Here is a 22,504-nt window from a genome sequence, read left to right on the forward strand (position 1 = left end):
GTCATCCGAAGGCCTCTGTCTCCTGGAGTCTCGTGGCCATTGGCCCCAAGTCTATATTGCGCGTGTGACAGAACCAGCCCTCTTGCCACGGCTTGCATCCGTAGAATCCTGAATTGAATTCACCTCGTGAAACACATCTGTCGGGTTCAGGCTGAGACTGCCCACGGTTGGCGCAGACGGTCACCTGGCGCGAGGCTGGATTAAGCTTAACCGTCCATAGCAAATGGCGACGGGATGGGATGAGCTAGCAGTGCATCGGCTGCGGTACTTTGGCCCCCGATTCGCAACTCACGCCCGCCAGAAGCATAACCAACCGCCAGTCTCCCAAGTGGGAATTACGTATGCCCGGCCGAGGTCCTCTGATGACTTCTGGCACCGCGTGGCCGGTGGGCAGGAGTAAGCTAGATGCGTGCATACCTAGGTAGCACCGCCAATCGAAAGGCCATCTCCGAACGTATCGAACGTATGCGGTTTGCAAAATAATGCTGTCCCGCGCAATCTCAAACCAGTGCGCCTTCCCGTCTGATGGTGCTCGACCGCCTGTTTCAGGAGGCTTGATTTCAGGGCAGCCCAGCGCCGGCACAAGACAGCTAGGGGCCAGTCTAGCGGGGTTTCTGGGGCACTGGGGCACTGGGGCACTTTCTGGGCGTCCACTGCATCCCTCCAGCTACTGTCCCGTAGTTGCAGGGGCATCAGGGGGGGTCATTACACACCGTAGTACATAGTCAAGTTACATTGGATTGGACGTTCTCAAGCATGTCCAGTAGAGATGGTTAGTTACTGGGTGGTAACTGAGTATCTCATTCACTTAAGCGGGTCTCCTAATAATAACCCCACGCGCGTCGCTAATCACCGTCACCCACCAACCACGACCTGGACGGGCTTGACGGGCACCCACTACCACTGGGACCTGGGTACTAGGACCACTGACCCCCTCCCCCGGCGCTGTCCCTACACCACACACCAACCTGGAAGTTACTTACCTTCCGTGGTCCTTGGATGCTGACCCCAACCCAGGCCTTGGTTTAGGTCCGCTGTCAGCCATCGTCACACTCGGGCTCTTCTCCAGACGCCAAACACAACAAAACACCAAACAAAACCAAAACCAGAGCCCAACCCAGCCCAACCGAACAGCCGGCCGCCCCCCCATCGACACGGCCGCTGTGGACGCATCTTCTCGCCCTCTCTACTGCAACCCCCCCGAATCGCGTGAGCGAGGCCGCACACGGTCCGGGCCTTGGTCTTGGGGCTCTTCCAGACCACACTTGCGCCGTGCGGGTCCGTCCCCGGGGTTGGACTGGATTGGAAATAGCATCAACCACGTCACAGCCCACCCGCTCCCCATCCCCCGTCTCTCCGTTGAAGGCAGAGGTCGGAACTCGAGCCAACACGCGTCCACGCCATGCGTCCTCCCGCGCCCGCGCTCGACGTCATCGCCGCGCAGTCCCAGGCTGCCCAGGCTACTGCTGCACCGGCCGCCGCTGCTGCTACGGTTGTCGACGGTAACAACAACAGCACCAGCAATAGCAACAGCAATAGCAGCAGCAGCAGCGACGTGGATCTCCCGACCGTCGTGATGGCTGAGCCAGGCCCCGGCCCCGGCCCCGATGCTGACCAAGAGCGAGACGCCTCTGAGACCCGGGATTCCCGCTCCTCCTCGTCCACCAACTCGCCCATCCCCCGCGATAATGACGAGTCCGACTTCTACCTGGCCAACAACGACTCGCAGTCCTCGCTGGGCATGGTGCCGAACCTCCAGGACATGCAGGTTAACGACCAGGAATGTCTGCCCATCGCCGTCACCCTCCCCAGCGAGATCCTCATCAGCATCTTCGGCCGCCTCAACTCGCCTGCCGACTGGTTCCGATGCATGCTGGTCTCCAAGAGGTGGGCCAGAAACGTGGTCGAGATGCTCTGGCACCGCCCTACCTGCACCACCTGGCCGAAACACACAAAGATCTGCCAGACCCTGGGCCTCGAGCACCCCAGCTTTGCCTACCCAGAGTTCATCAAACGCCTGAACCTCGCCGCCCTGGCACACGAGGTGAGCGATGGCAGCGTCATGCCACTTGCTGTCTGCTCCCGCGTCGAGCGCCTGACCCTGACCAACTGCAAGGACCTGACCGACGTCGGCTTGATTGCCCTCGTTCGAAACAGTCCGCATCTCCTGGCCCTGGACATTTCCCAGGACATCAAGATCACCGAGGCATCCATCTTTGCTATTGCTGAGAACTGCCCCAGGTTACAGGGACTCAACGTCTCGAGCTGCAAGCAGATCTCCAACGAGAGCATGATCCAGCTGGCTGAGAGCTGCAGGTATATTAAGAGGGTAGGCTTTCCCATGACAATTACACCCTCTAATCCGGGCTATCTACTTACGTATGCTCACAGTTGAAACTCAACGACTGCGATCAACTCAACGACAGTGCCATCATGGCCTTTGCCAACAACTGCCCCAACATTCTGGAGATCGACCTGCACTCGTGCCGTAACATTGGCAACGACCCCATCACGGCTCTTCTCGCCAAGGGCCAGTCCCTCCGGGAGCTGCGTCTTGCCAACTGCGACCTGATCGATGACTCGGCCTTCTTGAATCTTCCATCCAACAAGGTCTACGAGCACCTGAGGATCCTTGATCTCACCTGCTGTGCCCGCCTCACAGACCGCGCCGTTGAGAGGATCATCGAGGTGGCCCCCCGACTTCGAAACCTGGTCTTGGCCAAGTGTAGCAACATCACCGATGCGGCTGTCTATGCTATCTCGCGCCTGGGAAAGAACCTGCACTACGTACATCTAGGACACTGCCGCCACATCACCGACGATGCCGTCAAGAAGTTGGTCCACTGCTGCAACAGGATCCGCTACATCGATCTCGGATGTTGTCAGCACCTCACTGATGATTCTGTAACTCGGCTGGCCACTTTGCCCAAGTTAAAACGCATCGGTCTTGTCAAGTGCAATGCGATTACCGACGAGAGTATGGAGGCTTTGGCAAGGGCCAACTCACGGATCCGTTCCCGAAGAAATGAGCAGGGACTGGTGGTTCCTGACTTTCATCACAGCAGCAGTCTAGAGAGAGTCCATCTGAGCTACTGCGTCAATCTGACTCTGCCTGTAAGGATCTAATATGCTTCCCACCAATGTCCCAATGTGAGCCCTACTAACAGCCGTCCCAGAGCATCATTAGACTTCTGAACGCCTGCCCCAAGCTGACTCACCTCAGTTTGACGGGCGTTAATGCGTTCTTGCGCGAAGATCTCGAGAACTTTTGTCGCGAAGCGCCACCAGATTTCACTGAACATCAGCGTCAGGTGTTCTGTGTATTTTCCGGCCCGGGAGTTACAGGGTTGAAGCGCTATCTTAACACTCACCCCGAGTTCGCTCAATATCATGAGGGACGGCCCGCTCTGCCACCGCAGCCTGCCCATGACATGGATGGCTTGGAAGACAACGATGTTATCGAGGATGATGACATGGGTGATGGTAGTGAACTCGCCCTTGGTCCTGACAACGACGATGTCCAGGTCAACAATCACAATATGGCTATCCCGCCACCGCCTCCTCTGCCGCATGTGAATTCCCAAACCAACAGCTGGCTGGATCCCAATAACCCAATCATTGAGAACTCGGTCGCCTTCAGTAATTCTCTCAATGGCCCTTCATCAGCCAATGCTCTCGACACTCTCGCGGCTCCAGCACCACAAGTGCTCCCCACCTCGCCTACGGAGGAACCTGCGACAGGCCGGACTGCACCTGGCTTCTTTGAAGAGGCTTTCCATACCAGAGGGCCCAGCACCGCAGGTGGGAATGCTTCAGGAGGCCCAGGACAGTCTAATGCTGGTCCCAGTACGGCATCGTTCCATGGAGCAGCCCAAGAACACCCCAGCTAGGTGGAGCGTAGTGTTTAACACACTGTAGATCTGATCCACCACACGGCCACGTCACGATCATCTTCTAGCTGAACAGAGGTCCACAGCGCTCTTTTGCCCATGGCAGAACATTATGGTCCTCGACACTATAGCACGAATGAATGACGTACAGGACCACATGTGGAGGATCCCTCATCTCCATGTGCACCCGTCCTCAACAGGCGTAGGGCCATAACAGCAGCAAAACCCTCAAAACATCGCCAGCTCAATTTATGACTCCGTCACCGTTGGCACACTGGACGTCAAGATCATAGCGGTTTTGCGTTTATTGCCAGCCAGCGGTTCGCAAACTGACCCAATGACGTGGGCTCGATGCATCCCTTATCATGTCTGGAGATGACATATACATAGAGAGAGGTGAATCCTCTCAGCGCAATGGAAAATTGACTTTCGGAGGACTCATGCATGGGGAGTTAATGGTTGGTCATCCCCGCTAAAGGGACTCATGCGGATACCAGAGGCTGAACATATGATGCCTCGCATTCTGATGGAGGAGCGACGTTTCTCGCAGTGTATTCTTTGTTTGTGCGTTTTTTGGTTTTGGTTGACGGCATGACGCAGCCACAGAATCCCCCCCTTTTTTTCAAACTGATGCTGTCCGAAATCTGAGGCGTACGGGGTTGGGGGGTTATGCATCGTAAATAGAGATATGACCAAATGAAACTGGCCTTGAGTTCTTATAGCTGCCTCTTGATGCTAGTGTCGTGTGCCTGTACCGCGTGTATCTTTTGGAGATTAACATTCTGTGAACCAGGCCCCATCGTGAATTCCATTACCTCGTGTACTTCTCAGGTGGTCTGGGCCCTGGACCCTGGTCTCGCGACGCAGCTTCTCTCAAGTCTCTTGACACACCTCAGATGATGACATACGCCTCTGAAATCTTGCACGCTACAGCATGTGCACCCCATGTCACTTGATACGATTGGTCCATGAGAATATAAGAGTGTACTCGGGATAGAAAATGGGGTTGAGACCATGGCCAGATACGCCCTTCATTGCACCTCCGAGAACTGTTTCATTGAGCCACTAGGTTCCCTAACCTGATAATCGAGTCTGCGAATAGATTGGCCTAAGAGGTTAACCTGCGGTATAGGCACCAACACACACACACTCAGGGTGTCTTTCAGTCGGGCCCCAAAATTGATACCGCACTTAATCAATGCCTGAGCCTTCAGCCCAGTTCGATGCCGGCTGCTCCTTGTTAGCAAACGCCATCAAGGGCTCCGAGGCGCAACTCGCCACAGGAGATTCCTTAGGCTGTGCGGTTTCGACGCCATGTTTCCGCAAAAGCTTCATGCTTAAATTCATCCGTATCTGACTTGAACCATTGCAAAGCCACGCAATTTTTCTTCTCTTCCACACAAATCAGTCCTCATCGTTCCCGTCCAATATGGCGAGCTCCAACAAGGTCGCGACAGCATGCGAAGCTGCGGGAGCCAACAAGGATAACACCGAGACTACCGGGAAACAGCACGAGAGCGTGGCATCCTCTGCTAGCTTTCGGTTTCATGACCTCCCCGCCGAAATTCGACTCGTCATCTGGCGAATAGCGTTGTCTATGGAGGCAGTCAATCGCCTCGTGCTGCTGGATACAAGGTCCCTTGGGCTCATGCCCAGTGCCCAGCTGGTCTCGGTTTTCTTGCTGGTCAGTTCAGAAAGTCGTGGCGAAGCCAAAGAATTCTACAACACCCAACTGGACGTCCATTGTATGTCCCTCAGTCTGGTTGTCTGGGCCGGAGGATCGGGAGTAGTGCTAGCTGGCTGATGTGGACACAGGTTGCACGCGAGACATGCGTGGAAATGCCACATATGGTGATGTGAAAGGCATGTTGTACTTGAACTTTGAGACCGATTCTCTCCTTGCGGGTGCCAACCCCTTGGGCAGAGACTATTGGGAACGGCATTCCTGGTACGCTCAGCCTAGACCGCGACCTGTGTATACACCGCCGCCGGAACAGTCGCGATACCCTCACAACGTACCCCGGAGCTATCTCACGACGAGACTTTCGGACAAGCACTGCGGCCTGGTCAGGCGTATGCACGAAGTCACACCCAGCCTTTCAATTAAGGTGCACTGGGAGCCGGTGTACTGCTGGGACCGCGGCTACCAGAGACTCGGCGCTGCAGCACGTGTGATCAGGACCCGCTGCCACTATGAGAAGTACCCAAACGTCTGGATGAGCCGGTTGGTGGTGACGACCAGGGGGTATAACCTGAACATGCTGATAGATGACTATGCCTCCTTGACGGCCGGGCAGCTCAACGACAAGATCAGCCACAGACTCATCACCTGCGGCCGGGGACCGGTCCTTCCCATCGAGGGGGATTCGACCGAATTTAGGCCCGGCCCATATGGCAAGATGTAGTAGTATGATTGATTTCTTCTTAGGGAAAGGGGGCGATCCAAAGTAGTGGAGGCAGCAGGACCGATGGTACTCCAAGAGCGAATGCCTTGGCCTGGGCATCCTAGTCCCTTTTTGTTAACGCAGCTCTTTTTACTGGCATAAGTCGTCATTAGGAGGAGCGTATTGCTGGACAAGTATCCAGGCAATGAGAGATTTAGCGGTTCCTAACTTGCGCCCCCTGAGAAATCACACGAAACGTGATAATGAGTTGTTTGGAAATGTTTCACAACGGCCACAAGGGCATGTTGAGCTTTTACTTTAGAAGCACACCAACGTTGACGCTACAAAGAGCTATCAGGTATGTAACCCGGCCTTATAGCTGATATAGAGTTACTACTTTCCAAGGTGACAGGTAATAGCGACGCTCATGGTAGTCAATCGGATGGTATTGTTATGGATTTCTACCTAGGGCCACTTAGCTATTGTCGATCTCCTGCTGAAAAGGCACGCGTAGCCACGGACAAGTACGACGGATTTCTTAATCAACTTGCACTAATAGTACATTACTAGCCCGCATCTATCCTTGTCGCTATCATACTCCAGATGGTCGATGCACGCCATCCAAATGGAATGGGGGTTCGCACTAGGCTAGCTATTGTCTTCCTACTAAACACCGCCCTGTGGAGAATGCAAAGACGTATTCAAGAGTGGGGGAGACGGGGTTCGTGACATTATCTCTCTGACCTAACTATAGGAATCGGGCTTGGAAGTCTCGAAGACTCTTTCCAGTGAGGAATATAATAACGCCGAGAACCCCCAAGAACAGGTTGAGTCCTGCGTATGTCCCGAAGCAGCCTAAATATCCAGCCGTCGACACGAATTGGGTGACGCTATAGCTAAAGCCAAACCCGACAAAACCTCTAACTGCGGTGATCAAGATCAGGATTGGGCCGTTCTCGGCGGTGGGGAAGGAATCGAGCAAGTATGTGATCGTGGCAATGTTGATTCCCACGAAGCTGAAGAAATCAGCTGGCACCGCGAAGATCAATGCGCCCCAGTGAATTTTCCCCGAATACTGGGCGGCAGCGCCGTATACCAATAAAGCAATGATACCCATGCTTAAAGGAATCACCAGGGGAATCAAACGGCTTTCAGGCTCATGAATGCCGCCATTTCGTCTGGCCCTCCACTTGATCATGAAGTCGGAGCCGTATCCGAGCAGCGGAATGGCTATGATTCCAACAACGATCTGACCAGCATTCACATAGCTAATGGAGCTTGAGCTCCAGCTGTATGGAGGAGCCAGAAGGACAGTAGCTTGCGTGGCGCTAATGGAAATCATGGCACCAAGTGCAGTTCCGTTGAGTACAAAGGCCCAGAGGACGGTAGGGAAGAAGAAGACCTTCGTCATCCGGATCAAGGTCTCTGGTATGCCTTTCCATTCCGGAGCGTTAACGAATAGGTTCACGTCTGAGTGGAGGGTACGTGGCTTGTAGTTGATTAGATCAAAGGTGGGTCGGTCCTCAAGAGTTAACAAAGCGGGGGCCTGTTTGGACGATATGTTGTTGACTGGATTGGTGTCATCGTGCTCCGTGGCTAAGTGGCGATGATATTTGCTCTCGGGTAGAAAAAAGACGGCGGATAAAAAGACAAGACTGAGGACGGCAATCAGCTAATACGTGCATTAGTCCACAGCCTACGTGAGGTACGAGGAAAGAAAGAGCTACTCACAACCATGTACCAGTTCTCGGGCTGGATAGCATAAGCAATAGGGGAAGCGCAGAGGACAAAGACCGCAGCCCCAATAGCTTGGATGCCAGACTGCCACATGAGAGCTGTTGATCTCTCGTGCAAGAAGTGTATCTCCTACGTAGTGCAAACCCGGTTTCAGCCCCAACGACGGAATCCCCTTTGTGGCAGACTTACAGATACCATCATTGGTGGCAGGGCCTCGCCAAGGCCAGCTCCGAGCCCGAGCACCATGCGCCCGGCGAGGTGCACCTCAAGGGTAGTTGACCGAGATGCAATAACGCCTCCGAGGATGGCTATCAAGCACACCAGCAGGAACACAGGTCGCCGACCAATCGCATTTGCTACAGGGATGAAAACAAGATTCCCAAGGCCTTGGAATATTGTTGGGTAGGCAACCAGCCCGGAAATTGTGGCCACATCAGCTCCTGCTTTAATATATTTGGGTCGATAGAAGGCTAACAGGCTGCCAAATCCAGATACCATGGAGCCAGCAGCGCAAGAGACTATTCAACACAAAATGATCAGCTATGATCCACCGTTACTTCCACGTAGCATGCGCGGATACTTACAGAGTGATACAATGATGACAAACAGCACCTTTCTCCATTTGGGTAGGTTCAAGGGGTCTATTATTTCCAAGGGTCAGTCAATCAGCAGCTAGAGACGTCTCATACAGTAGTATATGCAGACTCTGGTGGACAGAAGTCATGGGACGAATACGTGCCTCTCGGGTCCGCACTAGGGGTAGGGATGAGGAAAACTTTGTCCTTGTCGGTAAATCGAACCGTTCCAGTGAAGTCCTCGGGCGCTCCGTTATCTTGTGTATTGTCTTCTTGGACATACTGGACACTCATATCTTTCGCATTCGCCATTGTTATCACCGTGCTCAGGGTGTGCTTATTTGAGATGGGATATCACCAGACTGGTACGAGGTAATGTTGCACAGGACGTCCCAGTGGCATTTATAGAGATTGTGCGATGTATAGCCTTGAAAATTGCTTCAGACGGCCTGTTATCGGCTGGTGAATGTCGCAATGCGAAGCTATATGTCGCAATGGGCGTGGGGCCCCGGTTCCATACAGTTGTGCCCCCGGAATGTCTCTCGGCCGGCACTCTCAGAGGTCCTCCAGCTTGCCACCCGAGGCGCTGAAAATGCAGAAGGGAGCGGCATGACGATGCCGATGGCGCACTTAATGGAAGCGCGTCCAGCCCGATTCTCAAGGGCTTGACCTGCTCTGAAGCTGCCGCATTCGTTGACGACAGGCAACTAGCCGTATGCTGACTGAAGCCGAGAAAGATTGTGTTACCAGACAATATCTCGCAGGGTTGAAATAGCAACTGACGTCGAAGCTTATTCTCCCGATGGGAGCGATATAAGGTCTTGTGTTACAACATCAGTCTCATGTGGTATTTGTTCGGCACTCGCATTCCCAGTCCGGAGGTCCCTGCGAATATCGGAGCTGTTTCCAAACGCGCTAACAGGCCAGCAACGGATACGACCTCCTAGCCCTCGAGGCCACCAAATCGCTCAACAAAGGAATTCACTGGTCTTCGACTGGCAGAACAAGCCGACGACAAATTATATTAAATTTAATGAATCGTTGCTCGCTTTGGACTCCACCGAATGGGGCTCGGCAAACTCACCCAAGTCTCCAAAGAAGATGGAGATGGCCTATTCAGCGTTCCAGGTTCCAAAATCCATGGTCAGCCCAGGGGTCAGAGCTTCGATGAAGGCTTCGTCGACAGGCACCCCCGAAGCGACGGGGAATTGGTGTGAATCCGGCAGCCACGCCTCATTGCCCTTCCCAAGTTTTCGGTTCGGAATAGACCCCTGACAGCATTTCGAGTATCCAGCCCTTCGGTTCAGAGGAGCAGAAACCCAGCCGAACCGGCACTCACTAACCCCCACCCAGGCAACCAACCAGCAATCCTTCCTGAGATGGCGTGCTCAATTATCTTCACGCTCGATCCTCCGAGTACATAAGTTCTGCTCACGCCCGCTTCCCCTAAGCAACATCGGTAGTAGGAAGAGCATTGGTAATTAAGATGGTGCTAAACGACCAGCCTAAGAAGTTCGAGGGACACATCCCCCTCGACTTCGTCACCGAAAACCCCAATGTCCGCAGGATCGACCCCACAGCTAGGAGGCCCAACTTGATCATGTTTATGCCGGACCAGCTCCGATATGACTGCCTGGGATTCACTGGTAATAACGTTATAAAGACGCCCAACCTGGACGCCTTTGCTAAGAAGTCAACAACCTTTACCAACTGCTATGCACAAGCTAGTGTAAGTTGCAGGCCGTCTGATTCAAGCCCAATATGGCGACTTGCCAACGGTTGCTAATGGCTCTGGCAGGTTTGTGCCCAGTCACGCTGCTCCATGTTCTTGGGCCAGTATCCACACATCTCTGCCCATCGGTCACTGGATACCCTCATTCAGCTGTGGGAAAGTGATATGTTCAAGGGTTTGAAGGAGAGCGGCTACCATGTGGCACACCTTACCCCTCGTGGACACATGTACGCGGACGCCGAAGTCACGGCCCAGCGCGTCCACGAGTACGGCTTCTTGGTCGAGCCAGAGGCTGACATGTGGCGCGCCGGTAAGAAGATGTCTGAGGTTGATCTCGCTTGGGCTCGTCTTTTCTATCTCGGAGAGCGTGAAGAGGATGATTCGTTTGACTTTGACGAGGCTGCCACTCGTGGCGCTCTGGAATGGTTACAGAACCCCCCACAAGAACCCTGGTGCTTGTTCCTACCTCTGATCTGGCCGCACTGTCCCTTTGAGGTTGAAGAGCCCTGGTTCTCTATGTACGATCGCTCCCAAATGCCCGAGCCCGTCTCCGTGGAATCCAAGACCGGCTTTGAGCCTGCGTACATGAAGGCTATTAGGGAGGAGTATAACATCCAGAGCACAACGAAGGAGAAGTGGCGAGAGATTGCTGCCACATATTATGGCATGATAAGCCGCTTGGTTAGTACCCTTCTGCTTATGTTTTTCCGACAACCAAAAAAACTTAACGCCTGCGCAGGATGATCAATTCGGGCGCATTATGAGAGTGGTTGATGAGAAGGGGTTGTGGGATAATACGGTTACCTTGCTCTTCACGGACCACGGCGAGTATCTTGGGGATCATGGATTGATCGAGAAATGGCCTTCGGGACTGAGTGACTCTCTCGTCAAGGAACCTCTGATCATTGGCGGCGGCGGTGTGCCTGAAGGCGTCGTTGTGGAGGACATGACCGAGATGGTGGACATGTTGCCTACAGTCTTCGAGCTCTGCAATGTCCCTGAGACTTTCCCCCACAATGGAATCTCCCTTGTGCCACTTATGAATCAGCAGCCCGGCTATAAGCACAAGGAGTACGCATTTTCCGAAGGTGGTTTCCTGCTATCCGAGGAGTGGCTTTTAGAGAGGCCTCGTTTTCCCTACGATATTAAGGGCAAACTTCAACATGAACAAACGCAGATTGTTGGCAAGGCGACGTCGTGTAGGGATCACGATTTCACTTACGTCTACAGATTGTACGAGCAGGCCGAGCTTTACGAGCGCCGGAATGACCCTGGTGAGAGACATAACTTGTCCGGAAAGCCCGAGTGGGCCCATATAGAGGCCAAGTATCAATCCGTGGTTTTTAGGTGGCTGGTTGAAACTACAGATCTGATGTCCTGGAAGCATGACTTTTTCTTCGGCCCTAACGCCAAGATCGACGGCCCTACACCTAGAGAACTGTTGACCAAGAGGAAACAGGGTGATGACAGGCCCGATCACCCCTTCAGAATGTAAAAATTTACATGTCGGGCGGAATAGATTGCAGCCGTGCGGCTCCCAATTATAAATTTTAATACTACTGATTGTTTTGGAGGGAAATGCTTTACCAGCGCCCAGATCTGTTACTTCTAAAGGCCGGACTCCATGGCATATCACTTTATCATTACAAATGTGCTCTACTAGGCATGAAGTCGTCGCAAAAAGAAAAGTGGACCTGATTGCCGAAAATGGAGGCACGAATGCCAAGTTTCGGGTCCAAAAATAGCATACAGTTATGTGACTGCGCTTTTGTGAAACTCACAAAAAGAAATTATTGATTAATTTCGTTTCTGGATCAGGAAAACTTCAAAGGGATACAAATAGATACTTCTATTTGCATCTTTTGGATACTTAGCATTTCCTTCGACATGTGGTAGCCTCAATTCTTTTCAGCATGAGCTATGTCGTCTTGTTAGTGGCCATAATTGTTCCTATCACCCCATTTCTGCTCCAATCAGACGCTTGACTGTGGGTTTCTCTTCCTTTACTAAAACTCGGGCAGGCTTCGACAGTCGGTAATATCACATAAAAGATCCTGTATAAATATAAGATAAAGGTACTGAAGGCATGATACAAATTGCCCTGATAGTATGCAAATTAAATCATTGCGAATTGTTCCAATGCAATTTCAGAGCTTGAAGCCTCTTCGAACATGATACCGTAAACATATGCTTCGCCGATGACTTCATATCCCTTATCAATTGGCCTTAATACGAATGACATAACTGAGCCACATAGTAGGCAGACAATGTCGTCTTCCAACATCGCGGCAGGTCCTAATCCCAGATAACCATTATCCGTCATCAAAAACTTCCTCCCTTCGCATGCGTTCTTGAGCGCAAGATAGAACCGGTAGCTGTCGCCACCTTCCGCTCCTGGGACGTCAGGACTGAAGGATGGACTTGGTCAGCACATTTCCGGAAAAACTGGCGAATCTTCTGAACTTATAGTGGAATACATACAAAATCTTCTTTTTATATGGACGAGAATGATTATATTCCATTTCCATTTTTTGCACATATGCGGCCAGATCGGCCACGTGTTGCTGAATGTCGTCAACCGGAACCCCATTCCAGTCCTTTCCCGCCGTCAGAATCATACACCAAGCTTTGAGCATGTCCGCATATTCCTGGAGCATCGAAGAATTTTCCATTCATTGGGTCCAACTTTCCGATATAAGCTTATAAGGGTCGATATGAGAACGTACTTTCCAGCTCCGTCCAATTTTTCTTAATACCCGAGAGAATCGCATCCCTCGTGTAAATAGTGTCCCATTTTCAACTCATGGAGTGTAAGGTAGAAATGCAGCTGAGGCTTTGAAGGAAGAAGCCTGCTCAGATGGAGCAAGCATAGGTCGAAGGTATTGGTGCCACTGGGGTACCCAGCTTGGGAGGCTGCTCATCGCTGGATCCTCGCGAGGTCGATGTTCTGAGACCTGAATATGTGAGAGTAAGCGGACCGATTGTGACCTCTCGATAGTCTGGACAGCGCAGTGAAGATTCACCTCTGCCAAACCCATTGTGTAGTCTGGCTGCACATATACATCTGTTTGGTTCGGGTTCGATTCGGTGGTAGGGATTCCTAGAAGTCCATAAAACTTGTCTCTTGTATCCGAGCTCCGAAACTGCCAGGTCAAAGCCAGCAGCTCTAGGAATGATACTTGTTTGCCCTGTTTAAGGTCACTGGCAAGACTATGCATCATGTGAGCGTTGTTGACGCCGCTCTGGGCAATTCGGCGGAAAAGCTGAACTGACAGGACTGGATCCACGTAGCAGTCTTGCCCAAGATCCTCCAAGACATTGCCTCTGCACCCCAAAGAACCTCAGCTTCGGTCACCAGAACGATCTCTTGTACACACCACAATCTTCGGAACCAGTGTTTTGTGAATAGTCGTTCAGCATCACGCCAGAATATGTCCTCCAGCGGAAGAGGGTCCTCAAAATCCCGCGTCGCCATTGCGCTCAAGGTCTGGAAAACACCTTTCGCCACCTGCCTGGGGTCAGGGCCCAACCAGACTATCACGTTCCCCCCCCCCCCCCCCCATGAAAATTGTACGCATGCTGCGTACCTGGCGGGTCTTCTCAATGTCATCCTTCTGATTAAGACAGGCCGCATCAGCCCAAAGATCGACCGGATCCGACGGATGACGTAGATGAGCCAAGGCACGATAAAGATTCAGAGTGATCCGGATGCATTGATCTTCGCATAAGATTGCCCTCGACGCTTTTCTCTCCCCCCATGCGTACGATAATGCCGTATATTTCGGTGAGGAGCTCATTGTGGCGTGGTGCAGTTGCACACTTATCGGGTCACCGCCCTGACCGGGCAGGAGCCGCAATATGCGGATCTCATCTTCCCCAACGCACACGGGTTAGTCAAAGATCTTGACTGGGTCAACTTTTGCGGCGGTTTCATCTTCGTCATGCGGATCATCACCACTACTTGAGGTATTTGACGGGTAGGCTGAGCTGCCCAGTTCAAAGTCGGGCGATGTAGAACGCTGCCAATTCGGTCGTTGCCATGGAGGCTTATATTTTCTCCGAGCTGGCCACGCCACCATGGCGATGCTCCTTTGACGCAAGTCTTCCTATGTAATAAGCAATGTGGTCTTTCTTGGTGTTGTTATTGTTGTTGGGTAATCAACTTTGGCGATTGGAATAAGCTGATTTGTAGGGGTTATAGAGGCCTAGTGTGCTGAATATTGGGGAACTCGAGGTTTACTGTAGGAGAAGTTGTGGGGTGATGACGCAACAACCACTTATGACACGCCAAAATTTGGAGCCGGCTTAAGCGGCTTAATTCATGTTGTGAGATTTTTCAAACAATTCGATCTTGGCTGACCTAGAGTCCTAGACAACCAAAACTATGTGGAATTCAAGTTTTAACTCGCCTTCTTATGCCGTTTCAGGAAACTATCATCATCATATTGACCACGAAGACGGCGAAAGGCACCTGAATGCTCCAACCAGAACCCCCCAACCCCCCCCCCCCAAAACCGGGATAAATCAGCCCGCAACTACGGTCTGTGTCAGTCTTTTTGCGTGTCATTCCATTGACACAGAGGTTTTACTCGAACTGACTGGATCATAGTAACATACACTGGCTCGAGGGAAAAAAAAAAAAAAAAGAAGAAAAAAGAAGGTTCTTCCTATTAACTGCACCTGTTTGTGTTACTTCTTACGTTGCAATCATAATCATGAGATAAGACTCGATAGGGCGTGTATGGGGTTTATGGACCACGGCGTTGGCAAGGCCTATATAGAGAAATAGAAACCTTGGTAAAGCAGTAGTAGTAATGTTTCAAGCAGCCCCCTTCCCCGGCCGTAAGATAGAAGTCTCCACGTTTCAACTATATCAGAAGCCACTGCTCTCCAAGCCAGCACGCGGTGTATTAGATATATTATTAAACGGAAGTTGGTCCCGTGCACATATTCATCATCTGTTTATGGTCTCCAAATGCGAATGCAGTAAGAGAAGTGAGCTGGCTACTTAGCAACCCAAATATTTCTAGTGTGTTCTTTCCCCAACCAAAATCCGGCCTTAGTATCCCACTTAAAAGCACCTATTTAAATAGAGAAGTACTAAGTTTCTCTAAGAAAGGACAATGAAGTATGGCGTGAGTGAGCACAACTATAGCTAACAAATGAACAGAGATGGGCTCAATCTAAAATTCTCCTCAAATATCTACCCCTTTCCAGCCCACAAAAGACAACCCACCAAGCTTAGTATCAAGTAAATCCGTGTTTATGATTTCCTCCTTCCTAGCTTTCAGTTCATCCACGTCCCAGTTCACCCACACGAATTTGCCCCTGAGAAACTCGGCTTCCCGGCTGTGCAGCCACACGCAAAAGTGTCCAGGTAGCTCAACTGCACCGCATATTAGCTTTCATTATGAAAAGCCCAAGGCTGACATAAACAGTCTTCACACAGCGATCAGGCTTCCATGGAGAATACTAACCTTTGTCTAGGCCTCCGTGGCCACTCTTACGACTCATACCACTTTCAACGAGACCAGGATGAACGCTTACTATATGTAAGGCCGGATTCTCCAGGGCCATATAGTCGAACAATTTGTTTGCAGCAGCCTTGCTTGCAGTGTAGGCGGATTGGCCAACCTCCAGCGGTGGAATGTTCGAAAGGCATGAAGAGATATGTAGGAGACAAGCTCTTTCAGCTGCAAACCTGGCAAATGCTTTGACCGAGTATAGTACCCCGAGGACGTTGGTGCTAAATGTAGTCCACCAGTCCTGGACGTCGAAATCGGAGCCGAGCACAGGCTGGGGTACCGGCAGGAACCCGGCGTTGCTGACAAACACGTGGATCTTGCCGAAAGCCTGATTTATCTTGTTAAACCCTTCATCAACCTGCTCCATGCTGGTGATGTCAGCAACTACGGCCAAAACTTCTGTCTCTGGGAACTCTGCTTCGATGGCGTGCTTGGTCATGATGAGATTTTTCTCAGTACGACTCATGATGGCTATCCTGGAACTCCCAGCGGCCGCAAATGCCTTCGCGATGCCGGCGCCAATGCCAGTACCACCGCCAGTGATGACGATAGTCTTGCCCTTCGCAGACAGCTCCGAGCGTGATGGTGAAATGGCCGGGTACGGTTTGTTGTGCCATAATTTGGTGAGGGAAGGGAAAGGTATAGTGTCCATCTCTACAAGTGAATCGATATGTAGTCTGATAGTTGATAGAACTGAGGATTTCTACGTCCGGGATGCAATGATTTAAGAGAGCCCGACAAGCTTGCTACATCGTTTGCGTATATATACTACATCTAATTGGGACAACTCCGAAGGTATTCATTGCGCAGGTTGAGAAGTAGGGATTTCTCGGAGCTGTCTAATGTGCGTCTTGAGCGATGTTGTTTGTCGCTAGATAACAGGCTTGCCGTGAGATTAGAAAAGCAATGGACATTATACGGTGCTCGCGTTCAAAAACAGACTGTTAAATTGGCACAGGGTTCTTTTTTTGCATTACACTGCACAAAGTGGGAGTAAGACTAGATGTATTATTAATCAAGATTCGTCATTTTCCATGCATGCCCCACGGAATTCCGTAGACTCGGTGGGACCATCCCGCCGACTGCCCACAAGCTTGCTCAAGTTTGGGAGACGAGAGAAAGCATTCTCCCGGTGATGAAGTTGGGCCCATTTGATGTTGTCTAAGATGGAAGAACCAATTGCCCAGAGAATCGATCCACGCTGTCCCATCTGCCACAAGTCTTATGCCGATGATAAAAACCGTAAGGGACTGCCCGGCCCCAGTAAAGCCAATCGGCATCGGCTGATATAACCAGAACGAGCCAGGAGCAAACATGTCTCGTATTGTCGCAAAAAGCGCCGGTCTAGTCCAGTGTCTAGAAGAAAGGCTTGTGATGAATGCGTACGAGCGAAGGTTCGCTGCAACTTCGATCCTGCGGGCTGCTCTCGGTGCACGTCCAGAGGCAACTCCTGTGCTTATCAAGGTCGTCCTTTGCGGAACCCAGGGTTTGACAACTCAACCACTGCAGCAGCTGGAAGTGGACTGTCGCAGGATGGACCGTCGAATTTTGACGGTTCACTTCTCGTAGACAACCTGACTTTGTCCCTCGATGAGTTTCAGCCCGACGTTACTGCTCCTCTTATCGACACGATATCGGGCAACATGCAGATCCCGTACGCAGCTATAGCATGGAACAATGAAGCCTTAGAAACTCAAGTTTCAAGGTTTCTAGACTCGATGCCTCTGAATGAAGAATACTATGTCGGAATTGACGTGGAACCTGAGAGAGAGCGCGACGAGCTCCAGTGCGTTCCGAATTCTATCCCAGCCGCAGGACACTCACGACAGCTCTCACCATCCATGCTGGCATCCATACCGTACCAAGACCCTTCTTTCGTGCTTGAACGCCGCGATTGCTCCGAACCCGAGCTTGAGCTTACTGGCGATCTTGCTCTGCATATCCTACGCTCCTATGTTCGCATGATCGCCGATCGCGACTCGCTTCCCCCTTTCGTCCATCCAAAATATCAGAATTTTGCGGGGAGCAATACAAGTCGTCCAAGCCCACTCTATGCCGCTATAACATTAGCAAAAATGCTATATCTTGGCTGCAAAATGGATAAGACCCTCATATGGAGACTGATTAGGATGGAACAAGAGCGACTACTCAACGATGTATGTGCTGCAACTCCTAGATCCCTACATCTAGTGACTAATCGGAGCCGTAACCCAAAGCACCCAAAGTTTAATAAGTGGGAGCTTCTCGAGGCGCTGCAATCTCTTATTGTCTACATCTTAATGAGGATTACTGAGGGACGTCATGACTATACCAATTTCGATACCCAACTCCTGATTTCAGTGAATGTGAGTAGGCACATGGCATCCCAGACTTCCTCTTATTTCCCAGTGCATACTTACAGGAGATATACACAGACTATCTGTCGTCATATTACGACTAAGTTGGGGATGCTTGTCAGCTTTGATGAGCTTGAAGGTGAAATGATGTCGTGGGAGGAATGGGTCTTTTACGAATCGCGCCGCCGGTACGTGTCGGGCAATCCGAACGGCTTGAAGTTTCACGACTTCTACTGATAGTACGTGTTGTAGGTCTGCGACTATCTTTCTCATTATTGACAGCATCCTCCACGCTCGAATAGCGGACCCTGCCCCGTCCATGCCGGAGTACACTTCATCCCCTGCGCCTTGCCCTTCAGCGCTGTGGGTTGCTGAGAGCGAAAGGGACTGGACTGTCAATTACGCCGGACATCTTCAAACTAATGCAGCGCTTGGGATGCTCACGAACGGAGATCTTGTCGCACTCAAGGAAGCAGCCGGGGAGCAACACGACAGGTGGTATGCCTACGCCGATTCGTTTGGCCTTCTAGTGACCCTTGCGGCAAACTTGATCATCTAGAGTCCATCAAAATCGTATTTCCACTTTAAAGCATATATAAGGTGGCATTCCAACACGTATTAATAGTTACCAAGGTTAGCAGTCAAATATATTGAAGTATCTGCGCCGAAGTTGGAGTACCTTCCCATAGTTCCACCAAAGTATGCCGCAGATGGATATTGTTTACTATTTTGACCTCGCGCGTCATATATTACGCACTCGGAATAGTAATCGCAGGTTGCTTTGTTTGCAGGAGGCTCATGTGTTGGAGTGGTTTCGGGTCAGAGCGGTATATCACCGGAAAGTAAAAATCCGCCGGCGCAGCTGGCGAAGACCTCTGCTCGCAACCGAAGATTTGACATTCATTGCTGATTATATGTATTCTGTTCTGTATGCTTTTATTTCCAAGGAGCCTCTGCAGCCTGCTCCCGCAAAGCTCACGCACCATACTAAGAAATACTGACTGAATACTTCCCTCCTGCGACGTCTTCGACTGTTGCCGTAGACAGGCCTGTTACATCAATGGTCATGGCGCCCTCTGGACCCGCCAAGGTTAGTGTCTTCGAGCCCGCCGCAATGGGAATCTCGAGAATACCAGTTGTTGATTCAGGGGTCTCGAAACTTCCAGTGATACCACAGGAGCTATTGTGCCATGCCACAGCAAACTTCCCCAGGGGCGCCTCGTAGCCTGCTTCAATATTTTGGAGACCGCCTAAAGCAGGAGCAAGCTTCCAAGTCAGGCCCCCTGCCGAAGTAAGCCTAATCCCCGCCCCGAGGAATGAGAGGGTTGATGTAGGTCCAGTAGCCCACCCGTGTGCATGGCTGACCCGAGGGTCACTTGGATATGGAGCATAGTGTAGGCTCCCGTTCGTGGAGTAACCCTCAATGAAGCTGCTGTTGGTCATTCTGGGATCGTCGAGCATGAAGTCCGCCCACATGAACTCCATAAGATCCACGGCGCGATCGCCGCGGCCGACCATGTAGTGCGCCTGTAGCTCGAATCCAGAGACGAAAGGCGAGACGGTGTCCCCAGCCTCTGGAGCCGGTGCACCGTACGGTCGAACCCAGCGGTTCGCCAATGCATCGCTGATGGCCTCTGCGCGGGACCCGTTAACCACGCCGGCGATGATGGCCCACGCGTTACCGTCTTGTGGGTGAAGAACCTGTTGTGTGTCGTTATCCTTGAACAGTGACGCTGAATCATCCCAAAGAATGGCGTTGGCAGCCGGAGGTATGCCTGCCGCCGAGGTGGTCCAGTTTGCCACGTTGCTGGTGTCATTGACGACAGCAGCAAGTTTCAATGCGTTCTGTAATGTGTGATACAGTATGGAATTCGCCTAAATCTCTAGTCAGTACAGCTCGTATAGATTAGAGCTTGCCGCTTACCTCGATATTATGTCCACCCATGCCACTGCGCAGCCAATCGCTACTGCTAGTGACGTTGGCCAAGCCTGACGAGTCAATAAACTGCAATGGATAGTTCATTCCCAGCTTGAACTGATCCCAGACAGACTCAAGGTACTCCAGGTCTCCAGTAAATAGGTAGTAGTCATATATGTCGTTCAACGTATGTAGATGGTACGTGAAACTCCACAGAAAGATATGAGGTACACCACTCATGTTGCCGACAAACTCATTAAATGGTTCGCCAGCGTATGGCAGACGACCGTCTGATTGTTGGTCACGAATCAGGGCATCAATGCCATTTCTGATGGGCACTAGGCTATTGGTCGATACGAATAGAGACGGACCTGAGATCGCTATATCACCGGGCCAGATCAGTCTGTCCCTCTTAGCGCCATCTACCAGGACAGAAGTGCCATCTTTCAAGCACGATTAGTCGACTGATAACACAGAGCACCTCAGTGAGACGGGATCTACTCACTTGATATCTGGTAGTCATATTCCCAACCTGATGTGGGAAGTCCGAGTGAATTTCCTGTCGTCGGGTCGATTGAGCACAGTTGATTGGTATAGGCACCGGCATACCACACCCTGTTCAGCTTCTCACTATCACTGTGGAAGTACCCGGTATAAGATGTTGGGTCCTCCATTTCAGGTGACGTGATCCAGTACGCCGTAAGATTAGAAACGCTAACAGACCCCGTGCTGTTGTGAACTAGTGTCAGGTAACGAAACCCGCCGCGCTGGTGATACTTGTCTGCCTGGTAGAAGCCCGGACCGGTAAGGTTGAACCATAGCGGGAGGTCGATGCCGGCGTCTTGGGTGGAGTCGCAATATTCAGCACTGATCCACTCGGAGCTCTCCGTAAATGTGAAGCCTATGGCCTCGTCTTCTCCCTCCAACGCGTCGACGTTGAAGCTGACTGTCGCGCCGATATTCTTGCCGAAGTCCAGCGTGATGTATGAATTGTTCCCTTTGAAACTCGCCGAAGATGCAGGAGACTGCCGAAGGAGGGACTCGGCATTCTCCACATCACCGCCTGTCTGATATACAGACGCCGGCAGTAGTGTCCTTGAAGATGGAGCTAGAATGTATCGGCTATACTGACTTTGAGCAAAGGCGCCTGTGACAAGTGCCACTTGCACGACTTGTATAGCAAAGTTCATCATGTTCAGTGACCCTTTAACTGCCCAGCGATTCGCGAGATATACTATGACTTTGAACTGACATGATCTAGGAAAGACATTCGCAGAGCAGCTTTTCTGAATCGCGTTTTGTCCGGTCTAATACTCGGCCTGCTCGGCCGAGGTTGCCATAATCCGGGGGTATCTTGACCGAAAAGCAAGAAAGTTTGCATAGTTTTGTTTGTGTGATTGGGCCAGGCTCGCAGACGCCGGGCTGGAATTGGAGAACCAGGCCTTTGGAGTTGCGTGGAGTCGGTCCTGTAACCGATGGCATAACGAATATGGGAGGAAGCTAGCGGTATACATGACGACATGATTTGCCCACTACCCCGATCGAGAAGTTCTACTAGTCACAATAGTATGGCCTCTCTCCTATCTTCTTCGCTTCAGATAGAGAAATATTCAAAGGTTTATAGGCAGCCAGGTCATTCAAATCATCACTATTATATCTTCATGGTTCATTGAGGCTCCGCGCTTCAGTGAAACATCACCATTTCAATGTACCCAAAACATCTGTCAGTGTGGGTATGGGTTTCCGAATGCTACCCCGAAATCTACTGCCGTGCTCGACCCCGTGGGGAACGTCTCTGCCGATCTTGCGGGGAAGCCCAAGTCACTATAGGTTCCGCCGCCAGAGGCCCGGCGGAGAAGGCTCTACTTCCATTTGGGGGGAGCAGCCGGTGGGCCCAGGCTTTCAGACGAGATTTAAATCATGCATCTCAGGTAGTTAGTAAGGGCAGGCCTGGCACCCACATGTTGAATTTCGTGCAGTTGCCACAGTTAAGGATCTGGACACCTGTTGTTAGTATGTAAGACCGTCTCTTTGTCTCTAGTGTCAACATTGACTCGCATTCGGATCTTATAGTTGGGTGCAGATCCTCAGACAATGCTATACATATGTATACCAAGTTGGGGCGTCGACGTTGAGTTCTCAATCACTTAGATCAAACAGATTCTCAGTCAATCCTGGCTCTTGTTAATGACGTACTCAAACAGGGTAAAGCTCCTGGCGCCGGCACATTTCAAGGTGGACAATGTTAGACCGAAGCACCATTGCGCTGGTTTAAAGATCTCTACTCACACAGCAAGCCGTGTAGGTGGGCTGAAGCCCCAAGTAAAACATTGTCACAAGAATTGATGCTTGCATAGATTTGGTACACGAGTGTGTGAAAAGTCTCAAGACATTAACTATTTTACAA

At 51.3% G+C, this 22,504-nt stretch overlaps 8 protein-coding genes across 8 annotated transcripts; 4 read left to right on the forward strand and 4 right to left on the reverse strand.

Annotated features, from left to right (window-relative positions):
• Positions 1-1,402: 1,402 nt before the first annotated feature.
• On the forward strand, positions 1,403-3,890 carry JN550_005529 (uncharacterized protein; the record flags this gene model as incomplete). Its single annotated transcript, XM_049317166.1, has 3 exons — positions 1,403-2,329; positions 2,392-3,114; positions 3,177-3,890. The coding sequence occupies 3 exons, from the start codon at positions 1,403-1,405 to the stop codon at positions 3,888-3,890; spliced, it is 2,364 nt and encodes a 787-aa protein (XP_049172542.1).
• A 1,429-nt stretch (positions 3,891-5,319) lies between these two features.
• JN550_005530 (uncharacterized protein) lies at positions 5,320-6,295 on the forward strand (the record flags this gene model as incomplete). Its single annotated transcript, XM_049317167.1, has 2 exons — positions 5,320-5,635; positions 5,706-6,295. The coding sequence occupies 2 exons, from the start codon at positions 5,320-5,322 to the stop codon at positions 6,293-6,295; spliced, it is 906 nt and encodes a 301-aa protein (XP_049172543.1).
• Positions 6,296-7,022: 727 nt separating this feature from the next.
• Positions 7,023-8,898, reverse strand: JN550_005531 (uncharacterized protein; the record flags this gene model as incomplete). Its single annotated transcript, XM_049317168.1, has 5 exons — positions 7,023-7,946; positions 8,006-8,140; positions 8,201-8,529; positions 8,596-8,652; positions 8,727-8,898. 5 exons carry the CDS (start codon positions 8,896-8,898, stop codon positions 7,023-7,025), a joined length of 1,617 nt encoding a protein of 538 aa, XP_049172544.1.
• A 1,174-nt stretch (positions 8,899-10,072) lies between these two features.
• JN550_005532 (uncharacterized protein) lies at positions 10,073-11,813 on the forward strand (the record flags this gene model as incomplete). Its single annotated transcript, XM_049317169.1, has 3 exons — positions 10,073-10,315; positions 10,385-10,999; positions 11,058-11,813. The coding sequence occupies 3 exons, from the start codon at positions 10,073-10,075 to the stop codon at positions 11,811-11,813; spliced, it is 1,614 nt and encodes a 537-aa protein (XP_049172545.1).
• Positions 11,814-12,434: 621 nt separating this feature from the next.
• Positions 12,435-12,954, reverse strand: JN550_005533 (uncharacterized protein; the record flags this gene model as incomplete). The annotated part of the gene is made up of 2 exons (XM_049317171.1): positions 12,435-12,726; positions 12,800-12,954. The coding sequence occupies 2 exons, from the start codon at positions 12,952-12,954 to the stop codon at positions 12,435-12,437; spliced, it is 447 nt and encodes a 148-aa protein (XP_049172546.1).
• A 2,559-nt stretch (positions 12,955-15,513) lies between these two features.
• On the reverse strand, positions 15,514-16,282 carry JN550_005534 (uncharacterized protein; the record flags this gene model as incomplete). Its single annotated transcript, XM_049317172.1, has 2 exons — positions 15,514-15,704; positions 15,796-16,282. The coding sequence occupies 2 exons, from the start codon at positions 16,280-16,282 to the stop codon at positions 15,514-15,516; spliced, it is 678 nt and encodes a 225-aa protein (XP_049172547.1).
• Positions 16,283-17,009: 727 nt separating this feature from the next.
• Positions 17,010-18,738, forward strand: JN550_005535 (uncharacterized protein; the record flags this gene model as incomplete). Its single annotated transcript, XM_049317173.1, has 6 exons — positions 17,010-17,085; positions 17,150-17,329; positions 17,413-17,999; positions 18,060-18,188; positions 18,258-18,367; positions 18,432-18,738. The coding sequence occupies 6 exons, from the start codon at positions 17,010-17,012 to the stop codon at positions 18,736-18,738; spliced, it is 1,389 nt and encodes a 462-aa protein (XP_049172548.1).
• A 428-nt stretch (positions 18,739-19,166) lies between these two features.
• Positions 19,167-21,290, reverse strand: JN550_005536 (uncharacterized protein; the record flags this gene model as incomplete). The annotated part of the gene is made up of 3 exons (XM_049317174.1): positions 19,167-20,054; positions 20,104-20,540; positions 20,603-21,290. 3 exons carry the CDS (start codon positions 21,288-21,290, stop codon positions 19,167-19,169), a joined length of 2,013 nt encoding a protein of 670 aa, XP_049172549.1.
• Between the last annotated feature and the right edge of the window lie 1,214 nt (positions 21,291-22,504).

The sequence above is a fragment of the Neoarthrinium moseri genome (genome assembly GCF_022829205.1).
Source record: "Neoarthrinium moseri strain CBS 164.80 chromosome Unknown scaffold17_Wmoseri_CBS_16480, whole genome shotgun sequence".
Classification (NCBI taxonomy): domain Eukaryota; kingdom Fungi; phylum Ascomycota; class Sordariomycetes; order Amphisphaeriales; family Apiosporaceae; genus Neoarthrinium; species Neoarthrinium moseri.